The sequence below is a fragment of the Oncorhynchus gorbuscha genome, linkage group LG16, assembly GCF_021184085.1.
Source record: "Oncorhynchus gorbuscha isolate QuinsamMale2020 ecotype Even-year linkage group LG16, OgorEven_v1.0, whole genome shotgun sequence".
NCBI lineage: Eukaryota > Metazoa > Chordata > Actinopteri > Salmoniformes > Salmonidae > Oncorhynchus > Oncorhynchus gorbuscha.
Window position 1 is genome coordinate 38,331,779 of NC_060188.1, and position 17,747 is coordinate 38,349,525.

At 41.7% G+C, this 17,747-nt stretch overlaps 1 protein-coding gene across 7 annotated transcripts in view; it reads right to left on the bottom strand.

Annotated features, from left to right (window-relative positions):
* Positions 1-17,747, bottom strand: part of LOC123999693 (actin-binding LIM protein 3-like) — a 156,112-nt gene that overhangs the window by 7,018 nt on the left and 131,347 nt on the right. For 3 of the 7 annotated variants that reach the window (XM_046305682.1, XM_046305687.1, XM_046305681.1), the window contains 5 exons: positions 17,153-17,251; positions 15,948-15,998; positions 12,310-12,444; positions 1,013-1,077; positions 471-624 (listed from right to left, as the gene is read on the bottom strand). In XM_046305682.1, the coding sequence (XP_046161638.1) occupies positions 471-624; positions 1,013-1,077; positions 12,310-12,444; positions 15,948-15,998; positions 17,153-17,251 (504 nt within the window). The remainder of the gene's footprint in view (positions 1-470; positions 625-1,012; positions 1,078-12,309; positions 12,445-15,947; positions 15,999-17,152; positions 17,252-17,747) is intronic. The other 4 variants (XM_046305688.1, XM_046305683.1, XM_046305684.1 and 1 more) reach the window with 3 other exon arrangements.

The following is a 17,747-nucleotide window of genomic DNA, read 5'->3' on the forward strand; positions in this document are numbered from 1 at the left end:
TAGTGCACTACTATGGTCAAAAGCAGTGCACTATAGAGGGAATAGGGGGCCATTTTGGAGGCATATATTATATTTTTGGACCGCTGAGTCACCATGGAGTGGCTCCTCTCATAACAGCATTTGTCAGTCAGTCAGTCCATCAGAGGCTGGGATTTAACTGACTCATCTCCCATCTCTCTCTGGCTCAGACCCCTGGCACTCTGCCCTCCTCTCACCTCCACACTGCTGCCGCGGAGCTAGCTAAGGACGGACAGGCACACCTTCCCCATAGCTATTCATATAGCACCAGGATCCGGATGAGCAATGCACATGAGAGAACAGAGAAAACAACTGGCTTGTCAAATATTGCCGACACGGAGATTCACAATCTAGCCTTAATGCTATGTCAGTGTGGATAAACGGACGACAGTGATGTTTACGGACTACATCTTTATCAGAGCTGTAATATAAGTGGATAATGGTGTTTTTACATCCGTTGACAGTGTTGTTGTAGCCCACGTTGTGCAGGGCCTCTTTGCTGCCGCTACGGGAGTTTCGGGCGCTGCCCCATGGGTCATTGTCATAGGAACCCGACCTAGCTTTCATCTCCTCCTTCAGAATCATACGGCCTATACCACCTTGGAGCTGGGGGGGGGTGAAGAGAGAGAGAGAGAGAGAGAGAGAGAGAGATGAAAGGAAAAGGAGAGGTGAATCAGACAAAGAAAGAGAGGAAATATGAGTAATGTCTGGAACTGAAGCCCTGTTTAGCCCTGTTGACAACATTCATGAAATATTTACAGCCTTGTTTTTTTTACCACGCAACAAACAAGCAATGTTGAGTAATGCTAGTCTCAGAGATATTTACTGAATCTTTCTGCATTTGAAATCTTTTAAAGAAATAAAACATTCTGAGAAATAAATCATATGAAATCAAATGTATATTTCTATGATTTCCTTTTTATTGGTCCACTCTTTTTCAGTCACAAATACAAATTAACAATATTTTGAATAGCATTTATTGTGTCATACTGACCCTGTTAAGACTTTGATTCCATCCATCCTCCTCTCCACCCGAGGAAAACCTCCGAGCACGAGTAGCTGAGATGAGAGAGAAAGAGAGAGAGAGCGAGATCAAGGACAGAGAGAGAAATCAACATTTCTAGCTAGGTTTCCATCATGTGAATATAAAAAAATCTGCATAAAAACAATATACACATTTTCCCACCAGAGATGTGTTTCCATCAAACTGTGGATAAAAGGCATAATGACATAATGCACAGAAAAATAACTTTTGCGATTAAATTCCCATGTACCAAATAAAAAATACAAGTTAAATGGGTTTCCATCACATTTTTAACTCTACTGATGGTTTTGTCACAAAAAATGTTTACAAATAAGTTTTCATCAGTGGTGGGCTGTCATGGCCAGCAAGGCCTTCTCTGCTGGCCTAAACATCATCAGAATATCATTTCAAAAAAATATATTTTCCCACAAATATGTATTAAATTATTCCCCAGAGTAAGAATTATACTCTTCATTTCATAGCTTTCCTCTTGGTTGCACTGCTTCCAGCCCCAGGTTGAGATTTGGAGGGCTGGTCTTTATTTTAGATCTTTTATCCAATCATATTCAGCCATCATGTGTTGCCAGGGGTCTAAAATCTGCCCTCAGGCCTTCAGAATCAACAGTGCGGGCGCTTGTAGCTTAAAGTGAATGGAAATTCAAATTTAGTTTCAACCAATCAGCTTTGCTGGCTGGCTCCAGTGTTACACAGAAGCCAGCTAGCAGGCGTAGTGCATGCACGTCTTTTGATTGGATTACCAATATTGAGAGGCAGGTCCTATATGGGCAGGGCTCAGAACTAGGAAACTGAAATTGATCAACAAATTAATTTGCGTACTACTAAGCTGTTTTTTCAACCCACAATGGCAGAAGGAGAAGATATCGATTTGGTAGAGGATATAATTGTAACGCCATTCTCAAGACAAACTTTTCAAGAAAAGTTAGACATTGACAGGAGAGGTAGACGCCGACGCTACAAAGCCTGTCACAGGCGGGAAAGGGTTTCGTTCGCCACTTTCAACTATGGGCGCTATCAATGACTCACAGGCTCCGAGAAGCACTGCAAACTGTACTGCTGGGAATGCCTATTATTTGCAAGTGATCGATTTGGTGTTTGGAGCCACACTGGCCTTGCAAACCTGACTTGTCTAACTAAGGCAGCAACGAGACACCAAAGTACGGCTGGGCACTTCCAAGCAATGGTACTTTTGGGGACACCCGAGTGCATCTACAGCTCAACGAACAAGCGCGCAGGGCAACGAAGCTGCACAATGAAAAGGTATTGTATTCTTCCCCTGCAATTCTCTGAATAAAAATGTCAATTTCAAGGTGACGCAACGCCTGGTTATACTGCGTTTCTGTCTAAATGTATAGTGTCTAGAGCCATGGCATCATAATGATGGTAATAAGAGGTGGATTAATTCAGGTGGGACTGTGTAGGACTTCACTGAAGGCCCAGGCCCAAGAACCACGGCACGCTACTGGTTTTCATCTATATATTTTGTAGCACTCAACGAGCTGTAAAAGGCCATAAGCAAACAAGAAAATGCTCAGCCAGATGCGGCGCTCCTGGTGGCCATTGACCTTAATGCAGTAAAACTGAAATCAGTTTGACCTCATTTCTACCAGCATGTCACCTGTGCAACTAGAAACGAAAGAAAAAAAACTCTAGATCACCTTTACTCCACATACAAAGACGCATACAAAAATCTCCCTCACCCTCCATTTGGCAAATCTAACCATAACTATATTCTCCTGATTCCTGCTTACAAGTAAAATCTCAAACAGGAATTCCTGCAAGTGGTCAAATGAAGTGTACATATGCCAACCAGAAGCCATAGATTACAGGCAACATCCACACTGAGCTAAAAGCTAGAGCTGACGCTTTCAAAGAGTGGGACACTAATCCGGACACTTATAATAAATCCCGCTATGTCCTCCGACGAACCATCAAACAGGCAAAGCGTCAATACAGGACCAGTATCGAATCCTACTACTCTGGCTCTGATGCACTCTGGCTCTGATGCTTGGAGGGTGTGGCAGGGCTTGCAAACTATCATGGATTACAAAGGGAAACCCAGCCGCGAGCTGTCGAGTGACACAAGCCTACCAGATGAGCTAAATACCCTCTATGCGTGCTTCGAGGCTGTTCCAGATGACTGTGTGATTTCACTCTCCATAGCCAATGTGAACAAGACCTTCAAATAGGTTAACGTTCACTAGGCCAGACGGATTACCAGGACAGGTACTCAGAGCATGCACTGACCAACTGGCAAGTGTCTTTCTTCACTGACATTTTCAACCTGTCCCTGACCAAGTCTGTAATACCTACTAACTTGTTTCAAGTAGACCACCACGCTGTGCCAAAAAACACCAAGGTAACCTGTCTAAATGACTATCGCCCTGTAGCACTCAAATCTATAGTCATGAAATGATTGAATGGCTGGTCATGGCGCACATCGACACCATCATCCCAGGCACCCTGGACCCACTCCAATTCATATACCAGCCCAACAGGTAACGCAGTATTGCACTCCACACTGCCCTTTCCCACTTGGACAAAAGGAACACCCCTGCGTGGCCGCGGATGACTCCAACACCATCATTAAGTTTTCAGATCACACAACGGTGGAAGGCCGGATCACCAACGACGATGAGACAGCCTACAGGGACAAGGTCAGAGACCTGGCAGTGTGGTGCCAGGACAGCAACCTCTCCCTCAACATCAGCAAGACAAAGGAGCTGATCGTGGACTACAGGAAACGTAAGGCCGAGCACGCACCCTTCAAGTTCCTCTGTGTCCACATCACTAAGGAACTATCACGGTCCACACACATCAACACAGTCGTGAAGAGGGCACTACAACGCCTCTTCCACATAAGGAGGCTGAAAAGATTTGTCATGGGCCCTCAGATCCTTACAAAGTTCTACAGCTGCGCCATTGAGAACATCTTGACATGCTTCATCACTGCTTGGTATTGCAACTGTTTGGCATCCGACCGCAAAGCACTACAGAGGGTAGAGAACCAACAGGACCCTGAACAGCTTCTACCCCCAAAATAGTTAACCAATAGCTACCCTGAATATCTGCATTGACCTTTTTGGATCTCTTTTGACTCATCAAATACACTGCTGTTAATCACCAATTGGCAACCCATCCCTACAGAATCTATATACAGTTGAAGTTGGAAGTTTACATACACTTAGGTTGGAGTCATTAAAACTCGTTTTTCAACCACTCCACAAATGTCTTGTTAACAAACTATAGTTTTGGCAAGTCGGTTAGGACATCTACTTTGTGCATGACACAAGTCATTTTTCCAACAATTGTTTACAGACAGAACAATTGTTTACCTTTAAACAGCTTGGAAGATTCCAGAAAATTATGTCATGGCTTTAGAAACTTCTTAAAATAGGCATAATTTGAATCAATTGAAGGTGTACCTGTGGATGTATTTCAAGACATACCTTCAAACTCAGTGCCTCTTTGCTAGACATCATGGGAAAATCAAAAGAAATCAGCCAAGACCTCTGAAAAAAAGTTGTATTATTTTTCTATTTTTCTGACATTTCACATTTTGTTTTTAAATAACGTGGTGATCCTAACTGACCTAAGACAGGACATTTTTTACTAGGATTAAATTGTGAAAAACTGAGTTTAAATGTATTTGGCTAAGGTGTATGAAAACTTCTGACTTCAATTGTACACACGTGCCAATTACCACATAAGAGCAAAATATTTGTACAATCTAATTATAGGTAGTCCTTTTTCTTTTATTCCAGGCATTATCTAAATATTCCGCAAACGGAAATACACAATGGACAAAAAAAAACCATTTCAGTTTCTCTTCATTACTCAGCCTTATAATGCCAGGGTATATCTGGTGTGCTTTCTAGAATAAGAGCAAGCGTATATCATGGATGAAAGGGCAATAGAGGTTCAAATTAGTTTCATTATCTATTTCTTCGAGGTCACAATAGTTGCATAGTCTTTCCACTTCCATTTTACCACAATACACAGAGGCAATATCCCTGATCTTACCTGTGCACATAGCGATCTCTTCTTTTTAGGTAGGTTAAACATAATATATCTCTCACACACAAATGCACCCTTAATCAAACAAAAGGTTGTCAATTTGGGTTCATGATTAATCTCCTCCACCCATTTCTTTTTCATATTGCACCAACAGTTAAAAAAAAAATCATATCTATGTCTCCCTTAATTTGGTTTTCATACAGATGTTCACAGTCAGACTGTTGAAAAAGGTCAGCCATTTCAGTTGCCCAGGCTCCCCCTATGGATAAATCCCTTATGGATACATTATTAGTTATTCTGGAAGTTGACACATCCAACAGTCTATTCCAAAGTTTCACCCTACACACCTTCCCTCTCACCTCACAGGGTTCCCAGCCCATCACCACAGTTATTGCAAGTATAGGTGCAAACTACAAAGTAATGTACTGCCAAGTTATGAACATGTTAGTTTTTAAAATACCTCTTAGCAACCCACACTCCTGCTGAATAGTCCAGAACAGGACACACGTATGTCTTGGAATACATAGCATAACTAATATCTTTGAGTGTTTTTGCTTTTCCTATAGAGCTTCCAAGAGCTCTACTTGCTGAGTCGGCCAGGGCAGATGTTCCATATAGAAAGGTAATAAGTCCATCAATAAAAATACCCAAATATTTATAATTGCTAGTAAACTCAAGAATGTCTTGTCTTGGAATATTCTAATCAAGTGAGAGAGACTTTGTCATTTCTTCAAACAATCATCTTTATTCAATATCGATTCATTATTGCAATAATGAGACTAGTCAACCCAACAGTCTTGACTAACTGATAATGAAAAAATATAGATCTTATATAGGACATAAAATGCTTAGTCAGGGCTGGTTCCACCCCTCTCATAAGCCATGTTGGTCCATTTCCTGGTTATCTGCACGGGATGTTGTTTTACCCCCAACCCGGCTTAGTTTCCCAGATGCCAGGAAAATGAGATGATGAGGGATTGTTCTAAACTCTTCCAGGCTATCTCTATCTCAGGTCACAGACACCACGTCTTGTGTATGGAATGCCAGCTTTAGGTTAGCTCAAGCTATCTCTAGCAAAACCCATTTCCTTGACCATACGCCCAGACTAACTGCAGGAAGCTAGAGTGGAAACCGTCTCTTTACAGAAACACAGAATTAAACAGAACATAAATGTCCTTCTATTTGTTAAGTAAAAAATCGTTAACTATTAATATCAAATAAATCAGGTAAATCACAATCTTCACCCAAACGAAACTGAAAAACATTTCTCTTAGTACCTGGTTTTCTAAAAGTCATTATCTGTGTTTTGTCTGGTTAATCATGAGTCTCCATCGTATACACCAATTGATAGCACATAATAACATGTTCTGCAGGTCTTGATCAGTTTCTGCCATCAAAATAATATCATCAGCATATAAAAGCATTTCATACTTAGCATTTCATCAACGTATCTTACTCCAATATTTAACTGTTTATTTTATTTTGCCAAATCATTTATAACCATGGCAAATAAAGTTGGTGATAAGGCGTCTCCTTGTTTTTACACCCGAGGGTGTGTGAAACCAATCTCTACGATATTCATTAACATGCACACAAGCAATTGGTACTTTGTAAAGAGATTGGATTGCGTGATAAAATGTCCCATCAATCTCTGTCTTTAACAAACTATAGGCTAAAATATCCCTATTTCCAAAATCAAAAGCTTTCTGGAAATCAACGAAACATGCAAAAGTAGGATTCTCTTCGCGTAACCTATTTCTGAGTATTGTACAGACCGAGAACATATTATCTATTCAGGCTTTGGATTTACGAAAACCATTTTGTTCTTCCACCAGCATGTTTTGATCCTCCAAAAAGGTCATTAGCCTATTGTTGAGGATGGATGAATATAATTTATAAACCGTACTTAATAAACGCATGTCTCTGTAGTTCAGTGGCACTCTCAGGTCATTTCTTGAAGATTTGGGCATGGGATTCACTATAGACTTTTACCAAATGGATGGCAGTATACTGTACTCAAAACACATTTGGAGCAAATCATATAGGACCATAATTAATATAGGGGATTTTAAAACCTTATTAGGCAGTTCATCAATGCCAAACGCTTTTCAATTTTTTTTTCTTATATTCTGCCACAAACAGCTCCTCATTGAAGTATTTGTTACATATGTAAGAGGGTTCTAACGTTGTATTTTCCATTTTAGTTCTCAGGGACCATATGCCCTTATAAAATTATTCTTCAAAATTTGCCACATTTTTGTTACCTGAGAACCAACAAGCAAACCCCTTCTCCCCCTGACTTCCATTGGCATTTTCTTATGTCGTTTTGGTCCTAACTTGTTTATTTGGCTCCAAAACAGTTGAGGATTTCTTGTCCGTATCTCCTCAAGGTGTAATAACTGCCCTCTCTGATATCTCTGTTTGAATAGGCGCAGTCTTTTATCAAACACTTGCTGTTTTTTTCTTAAATTCCTTCCTAAAACGTTCTCTTGTAGTCCTATCTTTACACTGTAAAAATAAGTACTCCGCCTAACGCATTACTGACCATAGATCCCTTAACTCATCATTCCAATAAGGCTTGTTCGACTTGTAAACTTTCCTGAATTTGGACTGTATTCTTTATTCACATATTTTCCCATTTCAGAATATATAATATCACAAAAATGTTCATACCACACATCTAAATCAGATGTTTCTTGGCATCTTTGCAGAGTTTCAATGAGTTCCACCAGAGCTCTACATTCCATTTCAGAACATAGAAAGTACATTTCTATTCTTACATTTAGGCCTATGCAGGGTATATATCATTTGCCCCGTGTGGTGCACAGCAGTACCTGGTTGAGTGAAGTTAGTGGCCAACAGAAAATATCATCAATAAAACTGAATGATCAGGATTCCAAACACGTTTCTAGACAGTCGTGGAGGGTAACTATAGAGTCCACCACAGCTTTTCCTTTGACAGATATGGATGTAAAGTTATCGCTTAAGGGGCATATCCTTCCATTAATGACCTTTTACAGTCCTGAAGGAATTCTAATAGGGTCTCTCCATGATGATTAACAAAGCCATCCAAAGCAACACGCGATGGAATATCATCAATATCATTTATATAGTCATCTAACCTCCCAATTCGACCCACTTATGTAAATAGCATCTGCTTCTGTATATAGTTATACTTGACTTAACAAATGACTATAGAAGGAGGATGCATCTCTATCCCATGTGGACTGTTCAGATGGCAAATAGCATGAAAACACAACAAAACAATAATCTGACTCCCTATGTTCAAAGCACAAACCAATAATTCCTTCTTTGGCTTTATCGATCATTTCAATTTGAAATGCTTTCATCATATCAGACTTTACACATATTCCCACTCCCCCAGAGCCCCTGGGGGCTTTGACATGTGTGTTCCTGTTGGATCCACACCATACATACCCTTCAATATCAATAGTTTCTTGCCAACGTAAATGCATTTCATTTATTGAGATAATGTCTGGGTTTAAGGATTTGTAATTAGTAGTTTATTGTTCAAGGTAGTCCATCCGTTAACATTCCAATGTGCGTTTGAAATCGAATCTCGTAGGGGATGGGAAAGCCCCTCAGTATGTAGTAGGTCTGTCAACCCCAAGTCCTTGTCCACCTTTCCTCCTTGTATTTCTCTCAGCAGCGTCTTGAAGTTCAGTTCATTAAGGTGATCGGTGTGGGACTTAGCTGATCAAAGGAAGCCTGTTATAATCAGGATGGTCTCGCAGCTTTAGTTTTTTCCGTAACAGAGCCACTTTCTCCTCCACGGACCGGCACTCCACCTTCACAACCCCGGGACCTTTACCTCTCTCCCTCATCCTCTCAACTGCAGTCACCTCTGTTTCGAAGCCTAGGCCTACCGATATCAACTGGTTCACTTTGGAGATTAGGTCCTCGTTTTCATCAGCTGGCAGTCCTGCCACTATGATTGACATGTCTGGGTGGAACTTTGTTTTGGCAGCGCCTATTCTCCCAGAGTCTAGGAATTCTACAGGACTCCAGACGTCCAACTTCAAGAGCAATGTGGCCTTGTAACTGCTTGTTATTATTCTCCAGTTGAGTCGGCAGAGCTGTATGATGATCCTAAATGGCTTTCTCCAAAGATACACGTAAGCTGTCAACTTTACCATTCATTCCTTTTTCAATTTTTGTACCTAGACTCCTTATCACCGTCATGAAATTAGCCATGCTATTAGAGCTTTCTTTCTTTAATCAATTCGGCTCCATGCTTTTCTCACCACTGCAGTTAAGTGTATCTGTTATTGCCGTTCGAGGTAGATAGCCAGCTACATTTATAGCTAGGCTAACCAGATTACTCGCCAAACATTTCCCAACACCCTCACATGATTCAGACTTCAGCTGCCTCCATTTACAGGCTGATCTCTATGTTTTAAACTTTGAAAAGGTTTAAATGAAAAACTTTTGAAAGAGTTTGGTCCCATAAAGAAGCAGCAGCGTGTTTCACCGTGTACACCGTGTACAACATGTACACTACCGTTCAAAAGTTTGGGGTCACTTAGAAATGTCCTTGTTTTTGAAAGAAAAACACGTTTTTTTTTGTCCATTTGTCCAAATAACATCAAATTGATCAGAGATACAGTGTAGACATTGTTCATGTTGTAAAAATGTCGTTTCAAAAAATGTTCATGTCGTTAAAAATTCTGATGATTTTTAACGGAATATCTACATAGGCGTACAGAAGCTCATTATCAGCAACCATCACTCCTGTGTTCCAATGGCACGTTGTGTTAGCTAATCCAAGTTTATAATTTTAAAAGACTAATTGATCACTAGAAAACCCTTTTGCAATTATGTTAGCACAGCTGAAAACGGTTGTGCTAATTAAAGAAGACTGGTTGAGTATCTGGAGCATCAGCATTTGTGGGTTCGATTACAGGCTCAAAATGGCCAGAAACAAAGACCTTTCTTCTGAAACTCAGTTTATTCTTGTTCTGATAAATAAAGGCTATTCAATACGAGAAATGGCCAAGAAACTGAAGATCTCGTACAACGCTGTGTACTACTCCCTTCACAGACCAGCGCAAACTGTCTCCAACCAGAATAGAAAGAGGAGTGGAGGCCCCAGTGCACAACTGAGCAAGAGGACAAGTACATTAGAGTGTCTAGTTTTGAACGGTAGTGTACATTTCTACCTCGACTCAATACTGGTACCCCGTGTATACAATACCTTCGGAAAGTATTCAGACCCCTTGACTTTTTCCACAATTTTTTATGTTACAGCCTTTATTCTAAAATTGCTTTAAAAAATACACACATTACCCCATAATGACAAAGCGAAAGCAGTTATTATTTTTTTTAATAAAAAACTGAAATACCTTATTTACATAAGTATTGAGACCCTTTGCTATGTGACTAGAAATTGAGCTCAGGTGCATTCAGTTTCCATTGATCATTATTGAGATGTTTCTACAACTTAATTGGAGTCCACCTGCGGATATTGGACATGATTTGGAAAGGCACACACCTGTCTATATAAGGTCCCGCAGTTGACAGTGCATGTCAGAGCAGAAACCAAGCCATGAGATCGAAGGAATTGTCCGTAGAGCTCGAGACAGGATTGTGCCGAGGCACAGATCTGAGGAAGAGTACTGACAAATGTCTGCAGCATTGAAGATCCCCAAGAACACAGTGGCCTCCATCATTCTGAAATGGACAAGTTTGGAACCACCAAGACTCTTCCTAGAGCTGGCCGCCTGGCCAAACTGAGCAATCTAGGAGTAGGGCCTTAGTCAGGCAGGTGATCAAGAACCTGATGGTTACTCTGACAGAGCTCTAGAGTTCCTCTGTGGAGATGGGAGAACCTTCCAGAAGGACAACCATCTCTGCAGAACTCAACCAATCAGTCCTTTATGATAGAGTAGCCAGACGGAAGCCACTCCTCAGTAAAATACACATGACATCGCTCTTGGAGTTTGCCAAAGGGCACCTAAATGACTCTCAGACCATGAGAAACAAGATTCTCTGGTCTGATGAAACCAAAATTGAACTCTATGCCCTGAATGCCAGGAAACCTGGCACCATCCCTATGGCGAAGAATGATGGTGGCAGCATCATGCTGTGGGAATGTTTTTCAGTGGCAGGGACTGGGAGATAGAGAGGAATGGGAACGTCATATCCAAGAAGACTCTAATCGCTGCCAAAAGGTGCTTCAACAAAGTACTGGGTGAAAGGTCTGAATACTTATGTAAATGTGATATTTCAGATAAACCCGTTTCTGTTTTGTCATTATGGGGTATTGTGTGTAGATTGATGAGGGAAAAATGTGGATTTTAGAATAAGGCTGCAACGTAAATGTGGAAAGAGTCAAGGGGTCTGAATACTTTCCGAATGTACTGTATAGCCAAGTTATCGTTACTCATTGTGTATTTATGTTGTGTTATTACTCAAATGTTTCTACTATTTTTTGTATATCTCTGTATTGTTGACAAGGGCCGTAAGTGAACATTTCTCTGTTAGTCTACACCCATTGTGTATGAAGCATGTGACAAATGAAATTTGATTTGTTATATAGTGATTGTGCCCACTCTGGTCTTGACACGTGTGCTCTAGCCAACAGCTCACAGACATAGCTTACATGACGAGATTATTATGGACAAAAGAGATTATTTTTTACTAGTCAAACAGCAGCCAAGCATCAATCCTCATGTCGCCCTCAATATTTACTGGAAAGGAGCATCAAACTCATCACCGTGCACATTCACCACCCTGTGATGTTCATCATCATTTATTTCAGCTGTGGTACAATAAACTGCCAGCTTTCCTGAGTCGTAGTGGGGCGACCACACAACATGTCATCAGGTGTTTCCAATTCTACTTCAATTGGAAGGTTATTATCTCAATATTTGATCAAGAAAGTTTTTCCCACTGCCATTTCTCGCAGTATTCATTTTACAGACAAAAAAAAGATCCAACCTTGTCTAGCGTATTTTGTTTTGTCGAGATTTGGAAAGTTTATCGACAATCAGGCCTGTCGTGAATTTTTTTCTATCCGATGTACATTAAAAAGTTGGATGGAAACCTGGTTACTGTAAGACATAGAGTTGAGAGTTGAAATGACACGGGAAATCTATGACCAAGACGTGCTCTCTTTCAATATCTAACAACTTGATCGATATACATCCAGTCAATTTCTCAATAACCCATTTAGCCAACAGTGAGTGCTCTTGGTCCTCCGGAAGCAGTACCTTTGGGAGAGGGGGTGTAGGGGTAGTAGTTAGACTGCTGGTGGTAGTGGTCAGGAGAATACGAGTCGGGAAACTGGGAGGTCTGGAGGATGTCCTCGCTGGTTTTACTCTTTGTGGCTGAGTAGTCAGAATCACCTGTAGGGAGAGAACACGATGAGGTGAAAGCACGCGCACACACACACGCACACGCACACACACGCACACGCACACGCACACACACACACACACACACACACACACACACACACACACACACACACACACACACACACACACACACACACACACACACACACACACACACACACACACTCGATGACAGCCTGCCTGAGAGAGAACAGTAATTCCTCTCCCAGTAATGACTGTGTCTAGCCTGTTTGTTTAGGTCTTGCAGTAAAGCAGACCGAGTGAGGCAGTCAGAGATGTGGTGGGAAGTCAGGCAGTATAGTTAGTCTCTAAGAGGAGTGACAAAAGACCACTCAGGTTAATGAGCTAATTAATACACAGCAAGATGACTCTCAAGGCCATGGACGACAGAGGGAAAGACAGAGCGAGGGGGAGGTAAATAAGGATAGAGATGCCAATATTAACCACAAATAATAGTGTATCTGAGGCACTGGTAAGTGTTCAGATAAAGATAGACTGGCCCAGGTACTTACAAAGAGGAGAGTTGACCAAGGACAGTAAAGCAGGATAAAGGGAGAGGGAGAGTGAAAAGAAGGAAGGTTATATTATCCACATAGATAAAAAAAATAAAGAACCAAACAGATCTTCTACACACATGAAGGTAAACCAATCAGCTAGGATTTAAACAGACAAGGAAACTTGTAAAGCTCTCTAGCAAAGTTAACACTGTTACCCTCCATGTGGATTAAGCAAACAGTTATGTGCATTACAGGCCACAGGTAAAACCACACACACAGACATAATGTGACCCCACCCTCTCTGTCATAAATGACTAGGTGGACCGTGGAAGGAAGCCTGTCAAGTCCTGTAACTCAGCGCCTGATGTCAACTCATCGTACCTCTGTCCACCTCTCTGTTGATAGATGACCACTCTGCTCACAATGATTTCTATCCATTTCTAGCCACCTCTGCACAGGTTCTGGTGGGACTCCAGCATGAGATGATTGCATTGCAAATCATAAGGTGGCAATAACTATTGGAGGACAGGAGCACTGAGTCAGTCAGAAAGTTGCGTGTGCTGATGGAATTCAGAATCAGCTCTCAACAGGTCGGACAATGAGCCCAGTCTGGATCACAAGGGGCTGTGGAAGTGGTAACCCTTAACCTAAGGCAGGTTTCTCATTCTCAACATATTATACTTGTGTTAGGTGTGTGTGTGTAGTGTGGTCTACACACTGTTGTGATCCATAGTGCTATTATGAGCCTGTGCGCATACGACAGCCTACATCTATCCCTATTGCTTGTACCCAGAGATGTGACATCCCCTTGAATGTATTATGAATGAAAGAGATCATTTCTGCTCTGTTTCTCCTCCTCTCTCTGGCATTTGAATGGGAAATGGGAACGTGTTCAAACCATGTTTCCTCTCAGTGAACACTGAGATTGTGCTGCTCAATATGATGTGGTTTTTCAGAGTAGCAGGAAGGACATTTTTTTGGGGCCTCAATGCACAGTCTTTGTCTAATGTGAGTACCTGTTGAGAGGGGATCTTTACTAGCACAACAACTTGGGAGCAATTGGTTTTATGCGCAAATAATTACTGTAGGCTATATTAATGCTGAAGCATATTATCCCAACGTCTCTGTGGTATGTTTGATGCTACTGTATCTTAACAGAGAAACGCCATGAGTCTGTAATGTACACAACCATACAGGAGAGTGAACAGTACAGAGAGACACTGACACATATATATATACTGTATATACTCTTACGGTGAGCAATGCGGCCTAATGACATGCACAACTACTCAACCATGAAATAGGGAAACTGAGTATCTCTGAAGTCTAGAGGTAAAATGGCCGTGCATCACGTACTGTAGCACAAGAAACAGAAATGATATTCACAGTCACACCGCAAATGAAAGAAGTACGTAAAAAAAAATTACTGCCATTACTGGGCCATTAAAATACAATTTTGTTCAAAATATTAGCAAAAAGGAAGGAATATTGATGCTTCTTTCTTGCCAACAGCAGTTTGACATAATGTACTAGCATTAGCATAATGTATTGAGATCATGCAAGACAAGTCTCACTAATAAACCCAGTGAATCCATGAAACAAGATCAGCATGTTCCTTCTCAGTTAACCGTGGTGGGAATTAGGTGGAGGTACACTCTGTTCAAGTTGGTTAATAGCATGCAAAGTATATACAGTACGACAGAAACAGTTAGCCAGCTTCAAACTAGGATGTGGAGCCTCAGCACTGAGAAGCGTTTTAACCCTCCTGCTGTGTTCTCTCTGGAAAAAATGTTGCTCATTTAATCAATCTGATTGTCATAAGGTTCCATGACTTTGTCCACACAGGGCATCTGAACACACAATATACATTTGGATGATTTTCATTACATTTTGGGTGTTTTATTGAACTTTTTTACACCTGTGGTGATCCCGGTCATTAGAAATGAATGGGTGAGACTACAATTAGTGTGTAACATTTTGTTCAGGCACATGCCCATTCATCAAATGGACAAACTTCCTCTCCCAGACTCCCACATGCATGTATGTTTGAGCACACACACACACACACACACACACACACACACACACACACACACACACACACACACACACACACACACACACACACACACACACACACACACACACACACACACACACACACACACACACACACACACACACACACACACACACACACACACACACACACAATTTCTCATAGCTCTGGTATATAAAGCTTTTTTAAGGCCTTGTTCACAATTCATTCTGTGGCAGCACAATGACCAAACGATACACTGTATGTGAGGCTCTTGATCATATCTTTGATCATGACACTGGTGAGGAGAAGAGAGTCCTTGTTAAACTTGGACAAAAAGTAGTCTGTGATAAATAGCACAACATGTTTCATCGGAGTATTTGTTATAGTCAAAATAATCCATACATTATGCTTTTTTCTACTCAAAAACGAGTTGTATGAGCTCAGGTCAATGAGGCCCACAGGCCATAAATAGCAAATAGAAGTTCAAAACGTGTAATGTCCACAAGAACGTAAGTTGATAAAAAGATCTAACACAACATTAGGTGATAATATATGTATTATTATGGATTTATAATCAGCTATAATGGGGCGGTCCTTTTGGACCGGAAACACAGAATGAATTAACATGAAATGAACACAGCAGGAGGGTTAATAGGTATCATATCAGATTAGATCTGTGGTTATCAAATCAATCGGTTATTATGGAAGATAAATATGGCCAATAGCATTCCATCCTCTCACTCTTTTTTTTTGCTTCCAATCAGGTAGCTACCATTGATGGTGGTTAATGTTTTAGCTTGATTATCGTTGTAAGAGGCTGACACATTCAGATGTGGGGTTTTGTTGGGACACATACAACACACACACATCAATCACAGCTGAAACACATCACAGACAAATGTCTCTAAACAGAGAGGAGCCGTGCCTCGTGACAGGCAGCCCCACACATATACCATGTCTCTTATAGATGGGAGGTTTCCTGTAGATGTTGGGCTCGCCTGTGGCTGAGGACACAAAATGAGAGAGAGGAAATGAAACAGTGAAAAGAGAAAAGGGAAAAAAGAGAAGAGGGGGGAGGTGCAGTAAAATGTGTTTTTTTTTAGGGTTAAGTGCCTCGCTCAAAGGTAAATCAACAGATTTGAAACCTTGTCAGCCCGGGTATTCAAACCAGCAACCTTACGGTTATTGGCCCAACACTAACCTCTAGGCTACCTGCCATGGTTCATGGTAGAAGAAGAAAGTGTTGTAGGTGTTAAAGTTGTTAGAAGTTGTACTGTAGACTTTTTAAAAAAATGCATCAAACATATGGAATAAATAACACTTTTTGCCAATAATTTGCCATCCTTGTCTGGACAGAGTAGAGAACAGACAACCCCCAGAGTAGGCCACTCTTCACCTACAGAGCCTGTTATATCTCTTTCACATGTTGGATCCTTAACAAACCTCTCACTCTGTCTCTCTGTCTGCCTGTTTCTCTGTCTCTCTGTCTGCCTGTCTCTCTCTCTGTCTGCCTGTCTCTCTGTCTGCCTGTCTCTCTGTCTGCCTGTCTCTCTGTCTGCCTGTCTCTCTGTCTGCCTGTCTCTCTGTCTGCCTGTCTCTCTGTCTGCTGACTCATAAACCAAGGTCCCTCCACACAGAAACCCTTAGCTCAGCTGGAAACGTGTCAACACACGGCGCAGCATGAGTAAGGCGGCTGAGGTAAAAGTGACACCATCAATAAAAACAGATGAGTGCATAATGGCTACTGCATGTGCATGTACACAGGCAAATGATACACAGTATCAACAGATGGACGGGGACGGCCACAGCATCTGATTTCAACAGACGCTCGGTACAGAGAATAGAAGAGGAAGAGCTACTGCTCAGCTACTGGCAGACAACACAGGGTAATAAGGCCATACAACCTGTGACGGCGTGATTAAGCCTGAATAACGGCCCATGATTGATGGGGTGAGGATGTCATTGTAAATGAGCAATGCAGAGAGACATGGTAATACACACAGTCAGGTGGAGGCTGGGGTAATGAAGTAAGTAGGCCGTAACATGTCCCCCCATATTGTGACCTTTGAAAAACCTTGTAGGTCTGACTTCAGTAGAGGACAGTCTGGAGGAAGAGGATGGAGGATGGGTGTGAAGGACAGGAAAAGCAGAGGCCTACCTGGCACATGGAAATGCTTGGGGGCTTGGTAGGCGGTGTGCGTGGTGGGTCTGGCATCAAGCTGACTGTAATAGGGAGAGCTCCTGCCACTCTCAGTGCCTGCAGACAGTCAGCCCAAGACCAATGACAGTGACAGAAACGAGAGCATGAGCCAAGGATTGGCACCACCCCTTAACCAGACCCATTCCATCCCACAGCCAAAGCTCAGCCCACACTCACAGAGACACAGCCAGTCAGAGACAGTAGACAGTTTAGTTATTAGGACTAAATGTCTACTATGCCTGACTGTGTGCAGAGGAAACAAAAACATAAAGCAACTGCCAAGTCTGCCATGATGGTTTTCTACATATTTGATGACTTTAAGACTAGCATAGCTCTATGCATCGCCACTAGAGAAGAATGATACGTCCTTTGAACAGTGGCAAAGCGTGATACAAACTATCTAATGCCTGCTTCAGTTCATTTAGTTCAGCAGGGTCTAACGAGGGTTCATGACCTGCTATTAGACAGGGATGGATGTTGTAGCGTGAGAGAATGGTGGGAAGAGCAATCCCCAGTAGTATACCACCACCACCACAACCACCACCACGTGAAC